At 45.4% G+C, this 23,732-nt stretch overlaps 2 protein-coding genes and 1 pseudogene across 2 annotated transcripts in view; all 3 read right to left on the bottom strand.

Annotated features, from left to right (window-relative positions):
- LOC137635684 (zinc finger protein 570-like) overlaps positions 1-5,751 on the bottom strand; it is a 99,120-nt gene extending 93,369 nt beyond the window's left edge. The window contains exon 1 of the mRNA XM_068368137.1: positions 5,066-5,751. The gene's annotated coding sequence lies outside the window, so the exon portion shown is untranslated. The remainder of the gene's footprint in view (positions 1-5,065) is intronic.
- The window catches only part of LOC137635686 (zinc finger protein 107-like), a 135,544-nt pseudogene that overhangs the window by 46,855 nt on the left and 64,957 nt on the right, over positions 1-23,732 (bottom strand).
- LOC137635680 (zinc finger protein 107-like) overlaps positions 8,769-23,732 on the bottom strand; it is a 37,380-nt gene continuing 22,416 nt past the window's right edge. The window contains exons 7-9 of the mRNA XM_068368132.1: positions 9,751-9,802; positions 8,926-9,068; positions 8,769-8,789 (exon numbers count right to left, since the gene is read on the bottom strand). Of these exons, the coding sequence (XP_068224233.1) occupies positions 8,769-8,789; positions 8,926-9,068; positions 9,751-9,802 (216 nt within the window). The remainder of the gene's footprint in view (positions 8,790-8,925; positions 9,069-9,750; positions 9,803-23,732) is intronic.

The raw sequence follows: 23,732 nt of genomic DNA, 5'->3' as shown, positions 1-23,732 counted from the left end.
CCTAGTCGGCGAGTGCTGGTTTCATAACCCTCACTAATGCCCGTGCCAGAGGACCAAACCATGTCTGTTGCTCCAAGGACCCAGAGTCCGAAATCCTCGCTAAAGGGAAAGGGATCGGGCGATCCTTTGGAGTGGACACCACGGTACCTGCCTGAAAAGGTGGGGAAGAATGATGTACTAACCTCTCCTCGTCCTGCACTACCAACCTGTGTTTAGGTGGAGGTGATCCAGAGTGCACGCGTTCCTGCTGATACCACCGGCTGCGGAATTCGCCGCGAACGATGGTCGCGCGAGGGCGAATGGTCGCGCGGGAGCGCGGGCGAGCGATCGCGCAAGTGGATGATAGCACGGGCGCGCAGGCGAGCGGTCGCGCGGGCGCGCAGGCGAGTGGGCGCGAGGGTGGGCAGGTGAATAAATGCGTGTCCGAGGCGACGAACGCAAGCGTTGGCGCGACGGCGAGGAAACGCGCTGCCGCGTGGGTGAGGAAGACCGCTGGCGATGTAGATCCACAGGCGATCGATGATGAGCTGGTGAGCGCGGTCGCGCAGGTTGGCGATGGCGCGATGTGGCATGTCGACGCGTTGGCGAGCGATGGCAAGCAGCATGCACAGGTGAATGACCGCGCAATGGCGAGCGATGGTGAGCAGCATGCGCAGGTGAGTGATCGCCCGATGGGGTGCGATGGCGATCAGCTCGCGCAGGAGGGCAATCGCGTGATGGCGAGCGATGGCGAGCAGCATGCACAGGAGGGCGATCGCGTGATGGCGAGCGATGGCGAGCAGCATGCGCAGGTAGGCGATCGCGGGATGGGGAGCGATGGTGATCAGCATGCGTAGGAGGGCGATCGTGCGATGGCGAGCAGCATGCGCAGGAGGAAGATCGCGTGATGGTGAGCAGCATGCGCAGGTGGACGATCGCGTGATGGGGAGCGATGGTGATCAGCATGCGCAGGAGGGCGATCGTGCAATGGCGAGCGATGGCGAGCAACATGCGCAGGAACTGGAAGATCGCTGGCGCGTTGGCGAACATGTGTTTTTGACACACTCGCAGCACGATGTTGCGTAGCCACAGGACCAGGTAGATGGTGAGCAGGGAGCTCAGCAGGAACTATAGGATGGTCAGAGACCGCAGGGCGATGGTCCTCAAATGAGCGCTGACGCTCAGAAGAGAGCTGACCAGCAGGAGAGCGCTGGTGAGGAGGGCGAACATCAGGAGAGAGCCGACGAGCAGGTGAGCGTCGGCGAGCAGGAGAGTCTTGACGAGCAGGAGAACGCTGAAGATCAGGAGAGCGCCTGTGCGCTAGCACTGCTCGAGGAAGGGAAGGATCCCTTAGCCCCGAAGGGACCGTTGCCCGTCGGGTGACGAGTTCTCCAGAAGGCGAAGATATGGCAGGAGATGGTGAAAGGTCTGCAGAGAGGTTCAAGGAAGACGGAGCTGTAGGTTGAGGCTGACGAGGAGAGTCCCCCTCGGAGGATGAAGACCCAAAAAGGCGCCTCTTAGTCCCCCTGTAAGGGAAAGGGAGGCCCTTGCGGCGTAGCGGACGGTGAGCCTTACGGCGGAGGCGGCCTCGGGGAAGATCGTCGGGACCATCGGTCCTCCGAAGGGGAGTCTCCGTCAAAGCACTTCCCTCAGAAGGAAGCTGAGCAGCAGCAGAGACCGAAGGACTCACTTCCCCCTTCGAAGGATGTACAGAAGGGGGAGGAGAGCCTTTAGCACCATCATCCGCAACAGCACCTGCGGCGGATTGCCCAGCCACGTCGGAGGCCTCTGTCACCACGACGTCGACAATAGACAGAGGGTCTACCTGTGCTACCGCCGGCGACTGCTTAACAGCAGCCCCCAACGAGACAAGGTCAATAAAAGCGACCCTGGAGGGCAAGCCCTTAAGCCCCAGGGACGACCAAATCTCTAAAAGATCATCATTGGTTAAGGCATTATCAATAACCTCCCCCGGAGGAGGAGGGGGAACCGCCTCGCTATGGGAGGCGACGCCCTCTCCCCCCACCCAAGGTCGGGAAACAGAACAAGGGCCTGCGCTCCCACTCGGCCGACTCTCCTTAGGAGGCGGACGAGGGGGAGCTTCGGAGGAGGTTTGGGCGGCGGAAGAAGAGTCCCGAGAACCTTCCTCCTTCAAGGCTAACCCCGAAGGAGAACGGTCTCTCTTGGACTTCTTACGCCGACGGCCAAACCTCTCCCACTGGGAGGCAGACCACTCCCTGCACTCACGGCACATGTTTCCCTGGTCACACCGTCGGCCCCAACATTGAGGGCAGAGGGTGTGCGGATCCGTAGTTACGTCCGACATGAAAGTCCCACAAGGACGACCGGCAACTCCAGGGCATGTACACATTGTATGGAAATAATAATGAAGGTCAACTTCCAACCAACACACACGCTGAAAAGAAAAAGCAGAAAATTAAAGGCTGTCACGAGGACGATGAGCTAACTAGCGCGGGGGTAATTAACCCTCGTTAAAACTATTGGCTCGTCATTTCAACTGCGCTAAAAGGTAAACCCTCTGTAAATAGCGTGGTTTGTATTTCGGTTACGGAACAAATTCAAAATACCTATAACTATGTTAATATTTCGATAGATTTCTAAAATATTTCGTAGAGTCGAATGGAATTTGCTTAGCTCGCGAAAAAAGAAAAACTTCAGGCTATGTACTGATAAGCGGTACATGCAGGGTGGGACTCTATCGAAATATCACCATAATTACAGCGTGCACCCGTCTTTTGAAGCCATATCAGATATTGTTTTCATGGTAAACAATAGATACTTTACAACGAAACTGGAATTCGCTATAAGAAATGAACGCGTGCTAGCTAGTTTGGTATTTTTCTCTATATGTTTAATAGGGGCTGTGGCATAATAACTTACATATTGGTCTGTCAAAATGTGAAATATGTTTTGCACGCCAAGTCCATTGTTTACATCTGAGAGACAGAAGGGAACTTTTTGCACATGCGTTGTTTCCCATGGGTTTGGGGAGCTTTCTGTGCATTTACAATGATGTATTTGCTGGTTTCTTTAAACCAATTAACAGTTTACAAGTAGTACTTCTTCATAAGTTCCCGGATGTAGTTCTACAACAGCCATATTTCCCCCACCAACCCCATCAGTTTCAACTCAACCACCATCACATAAAGCCGTCTCCAAGAGGGAAGTTAAGGGAAGTACATCAATCTATTTCAAAATTTTGTGTAATTTCATTAATGTCGGCAACTGACTATGATGGAAATGCTCTCTGTTCAGTGCAGAGCTATTGTTACTCGTGAAATTAACAGCGAAATAATGCCTCAAAGTTCCGATTTTAACTTAATTTTTTTGGGAAGACCAGCACATTTCTACTGCAAAGCTTCTGTAAAGATTGCCAAAACAAAAGGGATTTATTAGTGATTTACTTTTAGTTGGAGACCTGGATAGGAGGTCCAGCTAGCGGTTGTGACCTGGGAAGGAGGGTCCAGAGGGGCTTGCCCCCGGATAGGGGCTGTGACCTGAGAACTACTAGATTAGGTTAGGTGGGTTTGTAAGGTTCTCTTACAATTCTCAAAAGTTACAAATAATAAGCGCGGCGAGATGTAATCACGACGCGACCAGAAAACTTACTGGAGGTCGAGAGCACGCTCTCTGACCCCGGGTCGCCTCATGGCGCGTATTCCTCCGCCAGAGGTTCCCCCCGCATATAAAACGGAGATAGGGTAAACTACACAAAATTCTGGTCGGTTGGGAGGAGATCCCAAATACTCCTAAGAAAGTAGTTCGAGGTAAGTACTCCGTGGTGGAACAAATGAAAATGTTATCATAAATTTCCACACATTTATTCTAGCAATACACTCTTCGTACATTTGGCGGTAAACCTCACGCTAAAGTAGCACCCAACACTTACCCTAGTCTAAACCTATTTGTGACGTACCCTGGCCTATTTGATATAATTTACAAAAAATGACAACTAGAATTAAAGAACAGGAACTTTCTGCTTACCGTAAATAAATACTACTTATAACATATAATTGGACCAATTATGATAAATTCAAATATAATTACCTGTGGAGACGCAGCTATGGGGCCTTGGACAAATCTCTTGATTGGATAAGCTTCGTTAGATCCTCATCTCTAGGGTGCCTGTCATTTGGATAATGCTTTAATTATAATTTTGTAAATTACACTTAATTTATAAAATTAAATTATCTTATGCAATTAAGATGTGTAATTGAATGTAAACAGGACGATATAAGTAATATAGCTGTATATGAAAACAATTTCCCTCAGCACTTGCATTGTTGGAACGTATTTTTCTACATGTTAGTTAAGTACCATATGCAATGGTGAGACACCTGGAAATTCAAATCAAGACCCTAATTTGTTGTTATTTTGTGATGTGTGTGAAGTAGGACCATCAAAATTCCGGTCCCGAGCGAATTTCGGCAGGCCCATGCAGGGAGAACCGAAGAAGAAGAAGACACCATGAACAACGCTGCTAGGTCACGCAAAAACAGATCTAGTTCGGCCAGGTTAGTCTTATTATATTCTCTATATCATGCCGCATGTCCGGCTATTTCTTCATGCATTCCTTGTTAATATATACATGCCACTGTCAATACATTGTTTTTTCATCTCTTCACCCCATTTTGGGAGCCCCATGGAAACTCAAAACCACTATTTGTGGGTATATACAAACAGCGATATAATTCTGAGGGACGCGATATGTTATTATTCGATTAGGGATATCTCGATCACTTCACTCAAAAAGTTCCGAACAATGTTTCTGACGAGCATTCCCGATGCGGATCCTTTGTAGTTTGTTGGGACAAAGTGAAAAATTGCCCAGTGAGGAATGGAAACAAGGAAATATAAAATATTTTAAGAAATCAATCTTCTAACGACGGTTTGACAGGCGTTAGTGGCAACCCAATTAAATACACTTAAAAAAAAACGAAAGGCAAGTGATTCAGGGTCCACGTTCCAGGTTCCTCGATGCTCTCTCCACAACAGTGAAAACATGTGGTCTTGTAAACAGACGCCAAAATTATCAGTAACCAGAAACAGATTCAAGTTATCTTACCTTATTCCGATTCACAACGCCCAGTTGACATTTTCTTTCACAAATATCCCCAGTCACACCAAGTTGAGTTTATATATTACACAATTTCACAATGGTGTTGGCTTCTCCTCTAGAGAAATGGCTTATTTTGAGTCACTATTTGCAAGGTCTCTCTACTTCAAGGGTCCTCGTTGCTCTCTCCACAACATTGGATTGTGGGCATACTACTAGATGGAGCACATTAGGTAAAAAGTGTTGCCATTGCAGAAAATTCATTATTATTAGTTTACCTCCTACACAAGACAGCTTCACAGATTGCATACTTTTACTTCAAACTTCTAAGACCTTTCTAATATACCGGGAAACCTCTTTAGTAGGGGTTTTTAAATTTCCTTAACCCGTTAGTTGAAAATATTCTCGGTAGTATCCTCTGGCTCCCTACACAACACACAAAGCCTATTATCATCATTCCTATTTCTATAATTTTCCTTTAATTCTAGCGTATTTAACCTTGTTTTCATAACTATTACAACCTCATCAGTGTCAAGTTCTCCTATGAAATCTCTTCTACCATTACTATACATAAACCTCAGTTTGGTCATCTCTGCTTTCTGTTTTTCTATTTTTTTTTTCATTTGCCACTTTACTTTTTCGATTTCTTGCTTTTTATACTTTCTTACTTGGTCATCTCTGCTTTCTGTTCTTCTATTTTTGAAATTTAATTTGCCACTTTACTTTTTATTTCTTTTTAGAGTTCTTGCTTTTCATGCTTTCTTACTTCTTCTATTTCAATATCATATTTATTCCATATTTCTATGATATTTTTTCCCTAACATTTCTCATTAGTTCTCTTATTTGATCTTCCACTACCTTCTTAATTTACTCAAAAATTTAACAACATATTCTCTCTCTCTCTCTCTCTCTCTCTCTCTCTCTCTCTCTCAAAGATTATGAAATTATAAAACACACAAATAATTTAAAAATTTATTTACCTTAAATTGAAATCATTCTAAATACAGATACTGTGAAAATGTTACAATATGATGAATAGTTTCAAATACTATCAGAGTTTGTATCCTTATTTTTTATGAATTAAATCTTCCAAATAAACTAATAATCCGGTTTTTAAATCAATAAAAATAATCCTTTAGGTGAACTTGTGTTTATTTATTCATGATTTACATTAACCCAAGAAATTAATAGTGAAGAAGGTAAGACAAAGTCAACCGTGATGGGGAGACGTAAATATTTGCTATAATGTTACTAACATATTTAGTCATCCTCGGAGTGTTAACAAAATCTTGTATTTACTGTCGTTTTATGTCTAAACGGCAAGTTTCCTGTCTATTATAATGTCTAATGAATGAATTAAATCCAAAGGATTATCTATAGTATAACCTAGAAATAAAAGTGTAGCTTAGCTCAAGCCAGGTCTCCTTCTCATGTTTACATGTCACTCAAAGAATGTTATTTTAGAAAGGGACTTCATTTTCAATCACAGAATGATGTAAATGGCTTATTATTTCACGATATAAAGTATTGATATCGTGTCTAATAAAAAAATGTATGAACTTGATGGTGTATAGCAGTAATTTTTTTTATTTATATCAGTTCTATAGATTTGCCTGAATATTGTAATGGACCCCATTAGAATATGAAGGTTTTTGATCAGCGGGAAAATTGAAGGTATTATTGTACTGTAATCCATAATAGTCAGAATTGCAATAAAGTAGTAAAAGAGTACATAGTTTATGCGTTTGATTCATAATAATAATGTATATATTCACACATGTTATTGTGGCGAGCTGTGTAGTGACCATCTGCATGTAGGGTCTGGCAGGCTGAAACCACATGACCAACACTCTCAACTGCTGCAGGACAAAACCTTCACAGGTCGTTTCCTGATATGCCAGTCATTTTCTTGAAACCGTTTGTTAGGAGGCCTTAGACTTGTGCTCCTACTATCATCCTTTCTCCATCAAAAACTAAATTTCCATTCTTTATCCATTTGAGTGACTATTCTTTATCTGTGTAACCTTTTTCTAGTTGTTCTTGGAATCTTCCTATTTTGGTGTTTCCACCTTTCCATTATAAGTTTTTCCTCTATAGAACTGAATCTGTGCCTGGTCTTCCTGGCTATCATTGCTGCTGGAGTCTGTTCAGTGCCCTTTGTTTCTTCTAGCAATTCTGCAAAGTTCTTAGCCTGCTTTTTTTATTGAAGTTAGTTGGCTCAGGGCTTCATTTTGATGTTTGGCAACCTTCTTGATGTTTTCATCCTCAAAGCCTTTTAAGTATTGCCCTATACTTACTATTGCTGCTCTGTAGGCTTGATTGATTTCAGTTAAGCCTAGTCCACCTTCTCTGCGTGGGAGGTATATTCTGTCCATACACTGGTTTCTATATGTGACTTTGTGCAGGGTGAAAATCTTCCTGGTCTTAACATCTATGCTACCTATCTCTCCTTGTGGCCAGTCTACAATACCAATTTTCTCAGGTGGTAAATCAGAATCTCTAGTTTTTTCCTCGGATACTTGGTTTCTATGTCTGCCACACCCTTCATGCCTTATGTATGTGAAGCTGAAAAGGAGTACTTTCTTCTCTGCAAGGGACCATTTAACATTTTGAAATTGTCTTTTTTTTTTTTTTTGGTTTCTTCCCTTGATGGTTGCTAGGGTTCAGGATTAGGACTTAGCTGATCTGGTGAACTCTTAAATGTCTAGTGAGAAGTTGTTTCAAAGTAAATGTTTTGCTAAAGGCATTGCACTTGTATGGCTTCTCTCCTGTGTGAAATCTTGAATGTACAGTGAGACTTTGTTTCATGGTAAATGTTTTGCTACAGACATCGCACTTGTATAACTTCTCTCCTGTGTGAATTCTTGAATGTTTAGAGAGATGGTGTTTCTGGGTAAATGTTTTGCTACAGACATTGCACTTGTATGGCTTCTCTCCAGTGTGAATTCTTGAATGTTTAGTGAGATGGTGTTTCTGGGTAAATGTTTTGCTACAGACATTACATTTGTATGGCTTTTCTCCCGTGTGAATTGTTGAATGTGAAGCGAGACTGTATTTCAAAGGAAATGTTTTGCTACAGACATCGCAGTTGTATGACTTCTCTCCTAAGTGAAATCTTGAATGTACAGTGAGACTTTGTTTCATGGTAAATGTTTTGCTAGACATCGCACTTGTATGGCTTTTCTCCCGTGTGAATTCTTAAATGCCCTGTAAGATATGATTTATTAGAAAACTTTTTCCCACATTCACTGCATGTGCATCGCTTTCTAGCTAGAGCATTGGAGTTAACATTACCAAAGATCCTTTTTTTATCTGCTTCTCATTTATTTGATTCACTTCTTCATTCAAAACATCTTTCTGTAATAATTCTCTTCCACTGATCATACATGAAAGTCTTATTTTTTCTTTTCCTTTATCCTCTTTCACAGCTGTCCCTAAGTAAGTGTCTACACTTTCCTCATCATCGACATTCTCTTTACAACTTAATGAACCGTTTTCACTCACCGATGCATCGTACTCGTGGGAATTTTTCAAGTTGCTTTCGCTGAAATCAAATATTTCTGGCTCTACTTTGACTTCCATTTTTGGATCCAAGAAAAGAGCGCCATCATTAAAGAGAGCAACACTGCCAGAAGTATCATTATTTTCTGGATCGACTGCAGGCGAAAATAGATCTTCAATTTCACTTTTCATTGAAAATTTAAAAGGTGGTTCAGAATTCATCATCCTCTCCCTATGAAAAGATGATAAACCCCTTAATATTATTTTCAATAGACTTCAAAGAGGAAATTAAGACTAAACTTCCTATTCTCAGACATCATACTGTACAACAAAAACTTCCAACATGACCCTTTCTTTTTCCGTCTTACGTCTCTTGCATATACCTTCAGTAGTTTACAAGCTTTGGCAGCAAGAGGTGGATGATTCCTTCCTTTGGGATGAGAAGTCTGAAAGAATAGAGAACTACAATCAGTTGGAGAAGAGCAAAACTCAATAACAATAATGGAGTTTTCTAAAAATAAAATAAATTCATAAAATACTGTAATTTGTATTTTTCCAAACCATACAAACCACAGACATTGGTCTGTATTCTATCTGTTCTTGTTACACATTTCAGGCATCTAGAAATCTCATATCCTCTGTAGATTCTATAATCCACAGCATCTCCTGTGACATTATTGGTTTTATTCTTTAAATAGTTTTCCCCTTGCTCTTCAAAAAGACAAAGAGTTTCATCCATTGTCTTATTTCCTTTACTGTACTTCCTCTCCAGTCACCATCAAAATTGTCTTGCTAATACTGCTATGCACCTCTGAGCCTTCATCCAGAATTATGAACAGCAAAAGGCTTTATAGTAATCTTGCACAGACAGGAACATTAACCACAAACTCTTTCATATCTCTCCCTCTGCCTTTGCTTTGGTTCTAGTATTATGGCGAAGTAACATTACTCACTTATTAAGTTGTTTCTTTCTGGTTGCCTTTGTGTTGTCCGGTGCCTTCTCAAGAACAACAGATACCCTCCATCCCTGTGAAGATAGACCAGGAATTCTGCAATTTTACACTGTGAGGGTCTGGATGAAGAATGACCTTTCCTCCGGCACCAGCATAAAAAAAAACTGCCCATTTGACTTGATAAACTCGATGTGTAGACCGTTGAATGTCTGAAGCTAACTAAACGAAAAGCCTTCTTACCTTTAGAACCTCCTGACAGGCTCCAAGCATGAAGATGAAGCATGTGGTGCCCCTAATGAAGACAATGAAAGTGAGGCTGTTTGAGTAGATCTGGTCTCTCTAGCAATCTGACAGGAGGCTTCACTAGGACCACAAAGAGGTCTGGGAACCAGTCCTTCCGTGGTAAGAAGGAGCGATGAGGGCCAAGGAAAGACGACTGGTTTCCCTCGCCTAGTTAAGAGCAGCCCAAATCAGAGAGGAGGGAGGTGTACACCTGAAGACTGCCTCATCTTGTAAGTGGGCATCTGTCCTCATGTACTGGGGATACTTGAACGAAGGGAAGACGACTTGGCAACAAAAGTTCATTCCTAGGAGATGGGATAAGAATTGAATACAAACTGGACAGAAAAATTATCTAAAAATAAGAAAAAAAAAAGCCACCCACTCATTGAGCACTCCTATATCAATACAAAAACACAAGTACCTTTTTTTTTTTAAACACCCTCACACCCAAAAAATAAGATATAAAATATAAAAGGTTTATGATGCAAATTTCTTAGCAATTAACACCAAAAAATGAGCCTATTCGGTCAAGGTCAAAGTATTCAAACAAAGTCTAAGATTGTTACATAAAAGAGCTTCAAGCTTGTGAATTAAGAAAGTTCCAAACTTGCGACTTGAAAAAGCTTCAAGCTTAAAGGAGAACCTCGCAACATTGTGGTTCATTATCTACAAAAGGAGTTAGCAGGGTTTGGACATTGACAACCCTTAACTTTCACTGCTGCTGAACTCTTTCTATGCCACTTTATGGTCACTTGTTTCTGGGGATGTGTATGTGAAACACTACCCATGGAAAATCTGTTAATATATATGAAGCAATTATATTATGATGGGAAAATGACTGACAGTGATAAAAATAATTATGAGATAGCAATAATACATGATATATGGTATCCAGTCTCTAGCCTATTTTCACTGAAGGGTCCACTTACGGTCTGTGAACTATACAGAATCAATAAACACTATGGTAATGAATGCTATGCAATCATTCTCTCTGGTCAAGCTAGAGATAACTGGCAAGAAAAAGGTTGCTTAACTGTAAAACACAAAAGAATTATGGCTCATTTTATAGTTCCACAGCAGGCAAAGACAAAGGGGAAGACCCCTCTGTGGGCAAGGTAGCAGAAACTCCAGGATAGCAAAGAACAACACTCATCGGCAAACAGATCCACCTTAGACAAAGACAGTGTCACTTACTCTCAGAAGCTCAATGGAGAAGCTCCAACAACACCTTGTTCAATAGGGGACCAGCCATACCCAGCGATGGCCACACCTGTAAAATATCACCAGTTCTGTCCCTCGAACCCCAAAGTTGACCTGGTGTTAAATGGTCTATGCTTCTGCTTGAACATTCCTCGGGAGACTGATTGAGTAAGAGATTCGGGCAGAGATCAGGGGGTCAATTAAGAAGTCAGAGATTTTTTTGACTTCGATGAGGACCCCGAAGGCAAAGAATCTCTCTTAAGACTTTTTGCACCTACATCTAAAGCTCTTCCACTGGGAGGCAGACCACTCCCAACACCCAGGGCAGGTGTTGCCCTGATCACAACGCGGCCTATGCAAGCTGTATGTTGATACATTTAGAAGTGTGACTGTCCAGATAAAAGTTATTTCGAGTCTTTTGTAGTGAAAACTGTTGTAACCAAGACTTTCCTAATACAACCTCGCCAGTGTATGAGGACGCAACAGTATTAGCTTAATACTAGATACACAAGGGAGCATAGTTTATCTGCAGTAGTTTTAGTTCAGCGTATGCAGAGAACCCAGGATGCTGCTTTCACCAAGGATAAGAGCCAGTCAAACCTTTTCAATCACGCAGAAATAAAACCAAATAAACAGTGCCCTCAACTTTCTGCTACTTGTCCAATAAGGAGCTTGAGGTATTATACCAGCTGTTGTGCAGCCACCACTGGGCCGATAGAAAACGTACCGAGCCTCCCGTGGGTCATATCTTGCAGGCAGTGGGCTGTGAAAGTGTTCTGACATTTCATCACCTCAGCCTGAAGAACCTGTTTCTGAGAAGTTCCTCTTGAATGCCAGGGACATAGCTACACCTCTGACACCATGAGCTCTGGGGTGACGTGAAGGAGGAGGGTCTGGACTCAGCACATGGTCTATGACCTTGCAAATCAATGCTGAGATGGTGTTCTTGGTGACCCTCCTCTTGGTCCTTCCTGAGCTGGCAAAGAGTGCAGGCACATGGGAACAGGCTGCGGCTGTTCTCTTAAGGTACAACCTCAAACTTCTCACTGGGCAGAGTAAGAGATCAGGGTCATCTGTTAAAGAACGAAGACTCGAAATCCGGAGGAAGTCAAGTCGAGGATCATCTACTCACGGGTTCTGAGTCTAAGCAACAAACTCAGGGACAAAGCTGAACATTACCTCTCCCCCATCTCCTTGAATGGGCGATGTCGTATGAGAGACCATGAAGTTCACTAACTCGCTTGGCCGAAGCCAAAGGTAGCAGGAACACCGTCTTCCAAGTTAGGTGGCGATAATGGTTTATAGAGAGGTCTCTTTAGAGACCTGAGAACTCGAACCACATTCCATAGGGGAGGTCTCACTTCAGACTGAGGACAGGTAAGTTCCTAACTTCCTATGAGTGAGGAAAGTTCTAGTTATGAAGAAATGTCCATTCCATTCAGTCCTAATGCGAGGCTTGAGGCTGAGCGATATCCTTTTTACACCAAGACATGCTGTTGGAGAGCATAGGTGCACTGCAGGGTGCTGGGGAGCTGGAGAGTGTTGGCGCGCAGCTGAACGCTTCGGAAGAGTATCCGGATGATGTACAGGAGACAGGAAGGATGACGGCAGGTTGGCAGAAAGGTCGAACTGGACCTAGGATGTGCCTTTGGAAGAGCGAACATCCACTAATAGGGACTGCTAACGATCCACAGAAGTCGATGGCCAAGGACTAGCGGCAGCAACATCAGGATAATGACCAAGAATGGGCGAAGGTTAAGGGCCATAGGACGACTATAGCGGAGGGTCCTCGGCGGGGGAAGGCTGCAAAGACAAGACTGAAGAGCTGAAGAGGCACCGATGGTCAAGGACATCCTCTCAGGTGAAGCGGAGGGCGAGCTCTGAGACGTGGGATCATTAAGCATACCTAGAGCAGCAGTCCTCCGAAGAGGAGTCTCTATGAGAGAACTCCTCCGAGGGGAAAAACCGCTCACAGGAGACAGACAATGGACTTAGTTTCCCCCTCGAAGGATGGACAGAACAGGGAAAACGTAGTCGTTAGCAATAGTCTGGAGGGGCAAATGCATCGGCAGCGGCCACGTAAGATGCCTCTAACACCAAAACGTCGACAGGAATTAGAGGATCCTCCTCTGAAGTCAATGACAGCTGCACTCTCGCAATGCAGAGGATAAGTTGCAGCAAGGAGTCCTTGGAGGGCAGACCTGGGAGCCCCAAGGATGACCACACCTATAACAGAAGACATAGACAAGGTCTCACCCACGGGGAAAAGTGAGCAGCCCGCTTCGCTAGGGGAAACAACACCATCTCTCAAGGACAAGGGTTGGCCACAAATTGAAGGGTCTACGCTACTGCTCCACAGTCTCTCGGAAGAGGCCAAATGAGTAGGAGTCAGGAGGCAGAAAGAAAGGTCTTGTGTTTTTTTCCCTTCAAAGGAATCTTGAAAGGAGAATTATCCCGCTTTGACTTCTTCCGCCGTCGCCCAAACCTTTCACACTGGTAGGCAGACCACTCCCAACACTCATTACACTTATTACCACAATCATACCGTTGACCTCTGCAGGTGGGACAAAGGGTGTGGAGGTCGGTGTCCACGGCTGACATGAAGGTACCGCAGGGCCAGCCTTCAAGTCCAGGGTAGGTACGCATGGCGGCAAAAGTCAACACAAACACATACTATTAAAGAGAAAGAACAAGCGAACACCATTAATGGCAGTCCAAAATATAACTTGGAGAGGATAAAGAACGACGAGGAGCCTAAACCAAAGTGACCTAAATCACCGATGTGTAAGAGGGAGCGGTAACAAGCAACACCACCCTATCCCAACTAACTAGCGGAATGGGTAGTTAACCCTCGCTATAAGTCTTATGGCTCATCTTCCAGCCTCGCCGAAAGTAATATCCCTATAAATGGCGAAGGTTTGTATAAAGTGACGGAACAAACAAATATTTCTTATAAGTTACATAAAATATATTGCTTTTTATCCGTCAGTCTTCTGTTTTTCATATGCAAACAACGAAAACAAACTTGACCCGAAATTAAACCCAAATGATTGCACTTAGTACAGTTAATATTAGGGTGAGCTATGAGCCCAAACAAATAATAATTCCAAAAACAAACCATGACAGCCTCTGGACATGATTACTGCTCTGTACCACAAATACAATCAATATACTGTAAACTTAATTAATAACATCAGATATTCAATTTTGTAAACTCACATAAATATTGAAACCTGTAGAATTTATTCTTAAATAAATTGGGTTATGAATTTTACCCACAAGACCCAGCCCTGGGACTTGGAATATTACTCAGCAAAATATCTTTAAATCTTAACTTCATTCTTGTGAAACCTGAATACAGTACTGTACTAAGAATGCTGTAAAATCATTTGATGAGAAACTCTCTCTCCAGAGACCAATGCAGATTGAAATGTCTGAGAAGAGCAATTGTGTAATTGAAAGAGAAACCAAATATTTAGATATTTTAATGAAGATTCTCCTCTCAAGGACAATCCAATGGGAAATTATAAAACCTAAACTAATCACTAAGACCATAAAATAGATTACATCAACAAAATCACAAAAATCTTAAAAATAATGATACTTTTCTACCTTATTACTATACTTATATTCAACAAACCAAAAAAAAAGCTATCTCCGTACAATAGTAGGCCTTTTACATGTAAATAGCCTAATCCGTTCCAAGCCTTATAAAAAGTCACCTTTTCTTTCATAAACACGCTAAACTGTAGTAATAAACATGCATTGCAGCCATTTCTATCATTCAATAATTAACACAACCGTTAAAAACAGCCTAATCCATTCCAGAAACCACTATGAGATTATTCAATAAACGGATTTTGAGCGAAGCGAAAAATCTATTTTTGGGTGAGATAGCCATGGCGTCCTGATGGAAGGTTCCTTTTTGGTAGCTTCCTTGGGTATAAAACTACTAAGATATTCCCAGAGAATTTAACCACAGGTTATCACAGAATTCTAACTTCTGGAGCGAGTATCCCAAAGGTTTCCCTTTAAGACATCGTATATCAACAGGGGACGCATGTCTGAACGCGCCACATAGCTATCTACACCCCGAACAGAGTTAATGCTTCGGTGTGTAAGGGTTGAGAATAGCTGGGAGCCGTTCCATAGCTAATCTCATTCGTGGCTACTACTGATACTCGAGACGTAAACAAACGGGCGCCATTGCTCAAATGACGTCACGTCCGTCCTCATCCTGAAGCCAGTTGCTTGCCCATCACCATGATACAGTAGAACAGGGTGGGATCTAAAACTGGACGAAGTATCAGGGAGGGTCCATCAGGACGCCATGGCTATCTCACCCAAAAATAGATTTTTCGCTTCGCTCAAAATCCGTTTTTTGGGCTCAAGCCATGGCGTCCTGATGGAAGAATACCAGAGAATCAATGTATCGTGGTAGATTTTCCCCTAATAGTAAGTGCCAAGGCATTGACAAAACAGCATAGTAATCTTTGATAAAGGACCATAGGGAAGAAGCATCCTGCCCCCCTTGGCAGTGAAGTTCCCATGGGCCATGCCGACGTCAAAGTGGTATTGAAGGGCTATTCATCCTGATAGAAGAACTTGAAGAACTTGGAGATGAAGCCGAATGTTTGGTATTTGTATAGGAACATTCTGAAAATTAGACCAGTGGTGGTTGGGCACTGTGTATTGAGAATGATGGTTCATCTCCCGGGTATTAAAAGTAAGTATTCGTGTTGGAACCTTACATAATCAGAGTGAATATAAATTAAGAGTTAGCACCTTAATTTCTTCATAACCATAAGGAAAAGGGGGAATAATAAAACTATGACAGGCATGTATTTCATAGTAAGTAGGAGCTGATTGAGACGCACAGGTAATAAAATAGAAATTTTATTTCACAAATGCAGAAATTAAATAATTTACAGCAGAAAGTAAAATTCTTTTTACAATAATTATAATGTACATAGTAATAAAGGCTTGCTCTTGAATCTGAAAAGGAATTTCAAGTTTATTAGTAGGCACTCGTTCTCGAGGAACGCAAGTCTTTGATAAAACACATCATGCTCAGGGCATGCGGCACTTGTGTGACAACTATGACATTTCACCTGGGATAAGAACAGTTATGAAAGCACTAAGTGTTTTCGACATCACTATGAATCGCTCGAGGGTCAACATAGGCACCCGAAGAGTTAGAGTCCCAAGTAACTCACTGTTCTACGCAGAGTTAGGTGCAGGTTTCATAACACTACCTGCGGCTACCACAAAATGTTTGACTTCGTGCACTTGTTTCGCATAATGTTTAAAGAAAACTCGCGAGGACTTCCAACCCGTGAAGTTTTTAAGGCTTTCAAAGTCCATACTCTGAAAGAAATTCAGAGACGATGCCACTTTTCTAGGATCATGACCAGCGGGTGTACTGTTAGGATCCGCTCTGCGAATGAAGTAGGTGATTTTCGCTCTTAATTGTTTCAGTGACAGGTCGCTGCCCGATGTTTCTCCTTTGAAGAGTTGGCCTCCACCAAAGTTTGAAGTTCTGCGAAGATAGACCTTGAGGCTCTCTACTGGACATAGAGAGGCATCCTCCTTCAGGGGGCATATTCTCCAAGGGCCCCATCTTTTGGTGGGTAATTCATTTTTGGCGAGAAACATCGGATCAGGGGAGAGGGTAACTTCTCCTGTATCGGTAAACAGGATGTGTCCATCTTCTCTTGATAATGCCACTATTTCGCTGACTCGAGCTCCCGAAGCGAGAGCAAAGAGAAATATAACTTTCTGAGTCAGATCCTTGAGAGGGCATGAATCATTGTCCAAGTTGGAGGCAAAATGGAGCACCTTGTCTAGTGACCAGGAGATCGGTTTCGGTGGGGGTGCTGGGCGTAGGCGAGCACATGCTTTCGGTAGTTTGTTGAAGATGTCGTTGGACAGATCAATTTGGAAAGCATATAGAATTGGTCTGGTCAAGGCCGATTTGCAGGTTGATATCGTATTGGCTGCTAATCCCTGTCCATGAAGGTGAATAAAGAAGGACATGCAGAAATCAATCGTGATTTCTTTAGGATTTTTTGTCTTGACGAAGGAGACCCATTTCCTCCAGGATGATTCATATTGCCGTCTTGTGGATTCGGTCTTGTATTCCTCTAGGAAGTCCAGACTCTTCTTCGAGATCCCAAACCTCTTCTTTGCGGCTAGGGAGAGAAAATCATGAGATGAAGGTCCTTGATTTTCGATGATGAAGCGAAGACAGTCGACTTCTGTACTTGTTGAGAGAGAACTGGGCCCGGGAGAGGGATCAGCTTGGGCTGCAGCTCCAGGACCAGGGGGTACCAGTTGCTCCGGGGCCACTTGGGAGCCACTAGGGCCGCTGTCCCTTTGAAGGTTCTCAGTTTGGAGAGGACTTTCAACAGAAGGTTGGTGGGGGGGAACAGGTAGATCTTGGACCATCTGTTCCAATCCAGTGACATGGCATCCACTGCTTCTGCTTTGGGGTCCTCGTACGGGGCCACATACCGAGGAAGTTGATTGTTGTCGCTCGTTGCAAAGAGATCTATCTGAAGTTCTGGGACTTGGTGAGAGATGAAGGAGAACGATCTTGCGTCTAGAGACCATTCCGACTCTATCGGGTTTGTCCGAGATAGAGCATCCGCTGTCACGTTGCGGAATCCTTGTAGGTGAACTGCAGACAGGTGCCACTTCTTCTTCTCTGCCAGACGGAAGATTGGGAGAAGCACCTGATTTATCTGGGGCGATCTTGAGCCTTGGCGATTGAGACAACGAACTACCACCGAGTTGTCTAGGGTTAGACGAATGTGGATCGAGGGCGGCGGGGATAACTTCTTCAGAGTTAGAAGGACCGCCATGGCCTCCAAGATGTTTATGTGGAACGTCTTGAACAGGGGAGACCAGGTGCCTTGAGCCTGTTTTTGGTGGGAGTGACCTCCCCAACCCTCCAGCGAGGCGTCCGTGTGGATGTTGAGTGATGGAGGAGGGTGTTGGAGAGGAATGGACCTTTTCAGGGCCTTTGCTTCTGACCACGGCTTTAGGAGAAGTCGCAGTCTGTTTGGAAGCCGTCTCTTGAGGTCTCTTCGAGCGATGGATGCCGAACGTCTCCAGACTCCCGCGGCATCCTTTAGCTGTGCGCGAAGCACTGGGTTTGTCACTGAGGCGAACTGTAGAGAGCCTAGAACTCGTTCCTGCTGGCGTCTTGAAATGCGTTTGGATTTCAGCAGTCGCTTGACAGACCCTGCTATTTCCTTCCTTTTCTTCTGGGGGATGGAAAGGCGGTGTGACTGAAGGTTCCATTGGATTCCCAACCACTGGAACTTCTGAGCTGGAGAGAGGCGAGATTTTTTCTCGTTGATCTTGAATCCCAGGTGTTCTAGGTACTGGGTGACTTTGTTGCAAGATTTTACACAATCTTCGGGCGATGGAGCCCAGACTAGCCAGTCGTCGAGGTAGGCCATCACCTGGACGTTTCGTAGGCGGAGCTGTTGTACTATGGCATCCGCCAGCTTTGTGAAGATCCGAGGGGCCACGTTGAGGCCGAAGGGCATGGCCCGGAAGGCGTAGCTTTTCCTTTGGAGTCGAAATCCTAGGTAGGAGGAAGCGTGATGGTTCATTGGAACGTGCCAGTAGGCATCCGCCAGGTCTATGGAGACCGTGTAGGAACCTCGAGGCAGAAGGGTCCTTATCTGTTGAAGAGTCAGCATCTTGAACTTGTCGTTCGCTATGAACTTGTTGAGGGGGGATAAGTCCAGAATGACTCTGAGTTTGTCTGAGTCTTTCTTGGGGACACAAAACAGTCTCCCTTGGAACCTGGTGGACTTTACCTTCCTTATCACCTTCTTGTTCAAGAGATCTAGGACATATTCTTCCAGAAGAGGGGTTGATTGTTGGAAGAATTGCTGGAAGATTGGGGGTGGTTGAGTCCAACTCCAGCCTAGACCCTTCTTGACGATGCTGTGTGCCCAGGGATCGAAGGTCCAACGATCCTGGAATTGGCGGAGTCTTCCTCCCACCGGAAGCACTTCATTGCTTCTGGTGTCCCGAGGGCTTGCTGCCTCGGCCGCTAGCTCCCTTTCCTCCTCTGCCTCTGGAGGGACGGCGAGAGGCGTCTTTGCTTGCACCTCTGTATGAGCCTCTACCTTTGGCACGAAAGGTAGTTGACTGTTGCTCGAAAGCAGGGTTGAAGACCGGTGACTGTGACAACACCGGTTGGGGGACCAATTGAAAGGTCTGTTGTGGCTGGGCAACCACTTGGGAGGTAGCGGGTCCCGGAAACTGACGTCTTTGTTGACGTTGCTGGGGTTTCTGTTTTTGGGATTTCCTCTTAGGTTGAGGTCCGTCGTCCTGAGAGGGTTTCCTTTTCCTGGACATGCCCCACTTGTGGAGAAGGTTCCTATTCTCCGTGGCGGCTCTGTCGGTGATTTCCTTCACGAGGTCAGAAGGAAAGAGGTGTTTACCCCAGATGTTGGAGGAAATCAGCCTCCGGGGTTCGTGTTTCACGGTGGCACCTGCAAACACGAATTCACGACAGGCTCTCCGAGCCTTTATGAAGTGGTACAAGTCCTTCATCACGGTCATCATGTGGGATTTGGAGAGTACCATGTAGTGGTCTGGTACTCTGGTGTCACAGGCCATAATTTCAAGTTGGACTTGATGAGATAAGGATGCTGCGAGCCTCTCCTTCGTATCTTGTTCCCGACGAAGGAGGTGATCGTTGAGCTTAGGGAGGTCTTCATTAAACTGACGTCCGGCGACGTCAGGATCTAGCTTTCCCACGACGAAAGTATGCTGGACATCCTTCCAGTGTCGAGCGTCAGGGGGAGTTACTATGGAGAAGGGTCTGCACTCCTCCAGTGCAGGGCAGGCTTTCCCCTCTTCCACAGCTTTAAGGCACGCAGTTAAGGCCTTTTCCAGGAATGGAAGAACCGCACTTTCAGGTGCGACATAAGTAGGGTGCTTCTTGCTCAGGGCCGGAAGCTTAGAGCAGGTAAAACCCCTACTTTTGAATGTAGTGGCTAGCATAGCCTGGGCCTTTGCGAGATCGAACACTATCTCTTCCTTCGGTTCGGTCTCTTCCTTCGAGGCAGGTTCCGAACGCAGACGGACGTAACAGTCCGGGTAGGCCTCAAAGTTTGGGAAGAACTCCACGTCTTCCAAGGGGACCGTGCCGATCTTATCGCTGACGAAGATCCTGCCGGTCGCGATAACCATATGCTCAGCATACCTCCACGGGTTGGCATGTGAGCAAGCGGGGAGATCCTTAACCGAAATCTTCTTCGGTTCTCTGGATCCCATCATGGACCTGATGAACTCCTGATTCTCCTTCAACCTGTCGTCCATGACGGCTCTAATCAGTCGGATCATTTCTTGAGTGGAAGAAGAGGGATCCGGGGTCGAGGAGGTAGACGGAATAGACACTTCCGTCGGTGTAGGAGTAGGAGCGGGGATGGAAGGAGGAGCGACCTCTTGCTCCGACTCGGCGTATTCCACCTTGTCTTCGTCATCTTCGGCTCCTTGAGCCATAAGCGTCTTCTCCGTGTCTTCCGAGACATCCGACATATGTTCGTCATCTTCGGAATCCAGGCGACACTCGTGCATGGACTGAGCCATGACGACGTCAGGTTCCACTGAAATTTGGACAATGGGGATCACGTCTTTGGGTACCACTGAATCAGGGGAGGCCTTAGGGAACAGAAGTGACCTCAATTCTTCGGTGGCCAGGTACGGTCCGGTGGCATTTTTCTGGAAGCCACGCACCCACTTGCGTAGCTTTTCACGAGCAATGTCTCTGACCTCCGCTGAGGGAGGGTTATGGAAGGCGTCAACTAGGTGAGCCTGGGAGACCGTACAGTTCAGTGGATTCCAGAACTTCAGATCCCCTTTCTTGTCGGCACAAGGGGCGTGAGTCCTGCAAGCCGTATGCCCGTAAAACTGCGGGCGTTTCACAGCGCAGAAGGCGAAGTCACACTTCATCTGCTCCTCCTGTGGAAGAAAGAGAAAATGAGTATGGGGGAGTCATAAGAATGGCTCTTAAACTAAGTTAATATTAATTATTAATTTTAACTTAATGAAGGGTGTGATGCATAGAGATTGAAATAGTAAAGGAGAACACGCTCCATGCATCTCGCCCGGCTGGTTACCGTAAGCTTTGTCCTTGGATAATCCGAGAGACCGAAGGCACCGGATAGTATTCCGTAGAGTTCCATATGGCAATGGAATTCCGTGGAAAAAACCAAGGGTAAGATTGGGACCGAGATCATTCGGTCCCAAGCTAGGGGCTAAAGGGCCTCCTTTTAAGGTAACTGCCTCCGGCAACCAGCCGCGCTAAGATGCACGCAGCATGCTGGAATTTAGAAGAATGCAAAGAGACAGCATGATCACTAACAGAACAGTACCAAGGTATTGATCTTAGAGTGGAAACAGCCCATCTGTTTGCGGTATAGGGCTATCAGTATCATATGATAGCTAGAAGAAGGGGGTGCAAGTATTCTTGACGCCTCCGGAGGTTTCCGGCAAGCCGCCGGCATGCCGGAGGTCGCTCCGGCAGAGTTTCTGGCATTAAGACAGACAATATTTAAGTCAAGGGTATACCAGGGTGGCGGCCGCCGGCACAACGGCGGCACGCCGGCCGGGGGCCGGCGGCTCCGGCAGTCGGAGGATGCCGGTTTGGTGACTGGGACAAGGATGGTTATAGCGGAACCGGGTTGCCGGCAGTAGATGCCGGCACTCCGGCGGCCGACCGGGGAGCGGACGACAAGCTAGGAGGGAGGAGAGCCACCGGTAGGAGCCGGCGGCAGTCGGCAGTCCCCCGGCACACAGGGGGCTGGCGGCATAAGGGTAGGGAGAGTCACCAAGGTAGGAGGCGGGTATCGCCGACAGTGGAGGCGGCAAGGGACCGGCACCCGGATAGTGAGAGAGACAGGGGGGGGAGGGATGTAGGAGGTTCAGTCATGGACTCCGGACATCCCCCCCCCTGAGAGGGTGTACCCATGATAGAGGCAGGCTCTATCATCCAGGAGCAGGGGCCACTGAGGACCGGGAGCTAGGTAGCCCAAGGGAGGGCTAGGGGACACCCAAGGAGGGGAGACCCCCATATGCAGAACACATCTAGAAACTAACCCCATAGGACACTATGAAGGGTATATGTACCAGAGCGGACTGCACATGGAAGCTCGGGTAGCCCTACTACTCCACCCTAAGGAGGAGTTGTAGGACAGGGGACAGATGGATATAGACTAACCTAAGCATAGGCTAGGCTATACAAGAGATAGGTGGGGAGGGGAGTAGAGAGAAGTCTTCCAAGGAAGGGTTTCTGTACCAGAGCGGCCACTAGGGAAAGGGAGGACACTCCCTAACCAAAGATAAGGCAGACCGGCTGAAACGGTGCATGGGTACAGTTTCAGCAGGGAACAGAGAAACCTTCCTAACCTAACCTAGAGCAGGGCTAATAGTCCTGAACTAGGAGAGGTAGAAGACATATCGCTATCGCAGGATAGTCATAGACTAATCCTAGCCATAGAGGTAGGGCTAGCCTAACCTCACTCTCGGGCGCAACCCTAAGGGGGGTTCATTCCCATAGGGAGGACTGAGAGGCGATAAATACTCCATTAGACACTTGATCCCTCTGCTCAGAAAGGGAATCAAGGCTAATTAGAGGGAATGCCAAGGCAGGGGATGAAGGAAGCATATAGGGGTCCTACAAGTAGGTTAGGTTAGAAAGAGACACTAACTAACCTATCCCCTATATGGTCCCTGAAGGCGAAAAACATTTGCATCACGGTCAAAAGTATTGTAAAATAATGCCACTATCTTCATAACTTAGCCTAGGAGCACTAATAAAATCATGCATGAACACTTATGTATAGGCGCTCTAGCCTGGGGGCTATAGTAGCCGACTGGTATGAGGTCAATCGAAGACCGATAAAAAGCGTCGAAACATGATATAAAAGGTCCTAGCTATGAAGACTAAATAAACTAATGCGATCGATTAGTAAATAATGCCGGAGGCGTTGTTGTGGCTAACTAAATAATGCATGCAAAACAACAACGACGCCATAAAATGGCGGGTTCGGTAGAGGCACAGCTCTGCCACAAAACAGCAATTATTTCGGAAAGTAATATTTACTTTACGGCCAGAGCTTATTTAAACAATACTGGAACCTTGTACTCAACTTTCCAGAAGATGGTGAGGCTGAAGGTAGCGACATAACGTAGATGCAAATCGATAAATGAAGCACAGGGAAAATCCGTCTAAGTAGGGCAAGCTACTAAACAAAGGATGAGGACGGACGTGACGTCATTTGAGCAATGGCGCCCGTTTGTTTACGTCTCGAGTATCAGTAGTAGCCACGAATGAGATTAGCTATGGAACGGCTCCCAGCTATTCTCAACCCTTACACACCGAAGCATTAACTCTGTTCGGGGTGTAGATAGCTATGTGGCGCATTCAGACATGCGTCCCCTGTTGATATACGATGTCTTAAAGGGAAACCTTTGGGATACTCGCTCCAGAAGTTAGAATTCTGTGATAACCTGTGGTTAAATTCTCTGGGAATATCTTAGTAGTTTTATACCCAAGGAAGCTACCAAAAAGGAACCTTCCATCAGGACGCCATGGCTTGAGCCCAAAAATGTAGTTATAGCCAAGTTATCCCCCCCAAGCCCAAAGAAAACGGTCCGTTTTCTTTACTACGGTATGTACTGTATAAAAGTTACGGTACTGTATGTACGTA

This window comes from Palaemon carinicauda, unplaced genomic scaffold (genome assembly GCF_036898095.1).
Source record: "Palaemon carinicauda isolate YSFRI2023 unplaced genomic scaffold, ASM3689809v2 scaffold16, whole genome shotgun sequence".
NCBI lineage: Eukaryota > Metazoa > Arthropoda > Malacostraca > Decapoda > Palaemonidae > Palaemon > Palaemon carinicauda.
Note: the sequence above shows the minus strand (reverse complement) of the source record. Positions and strands in the feature narration are given on the sequence as shown.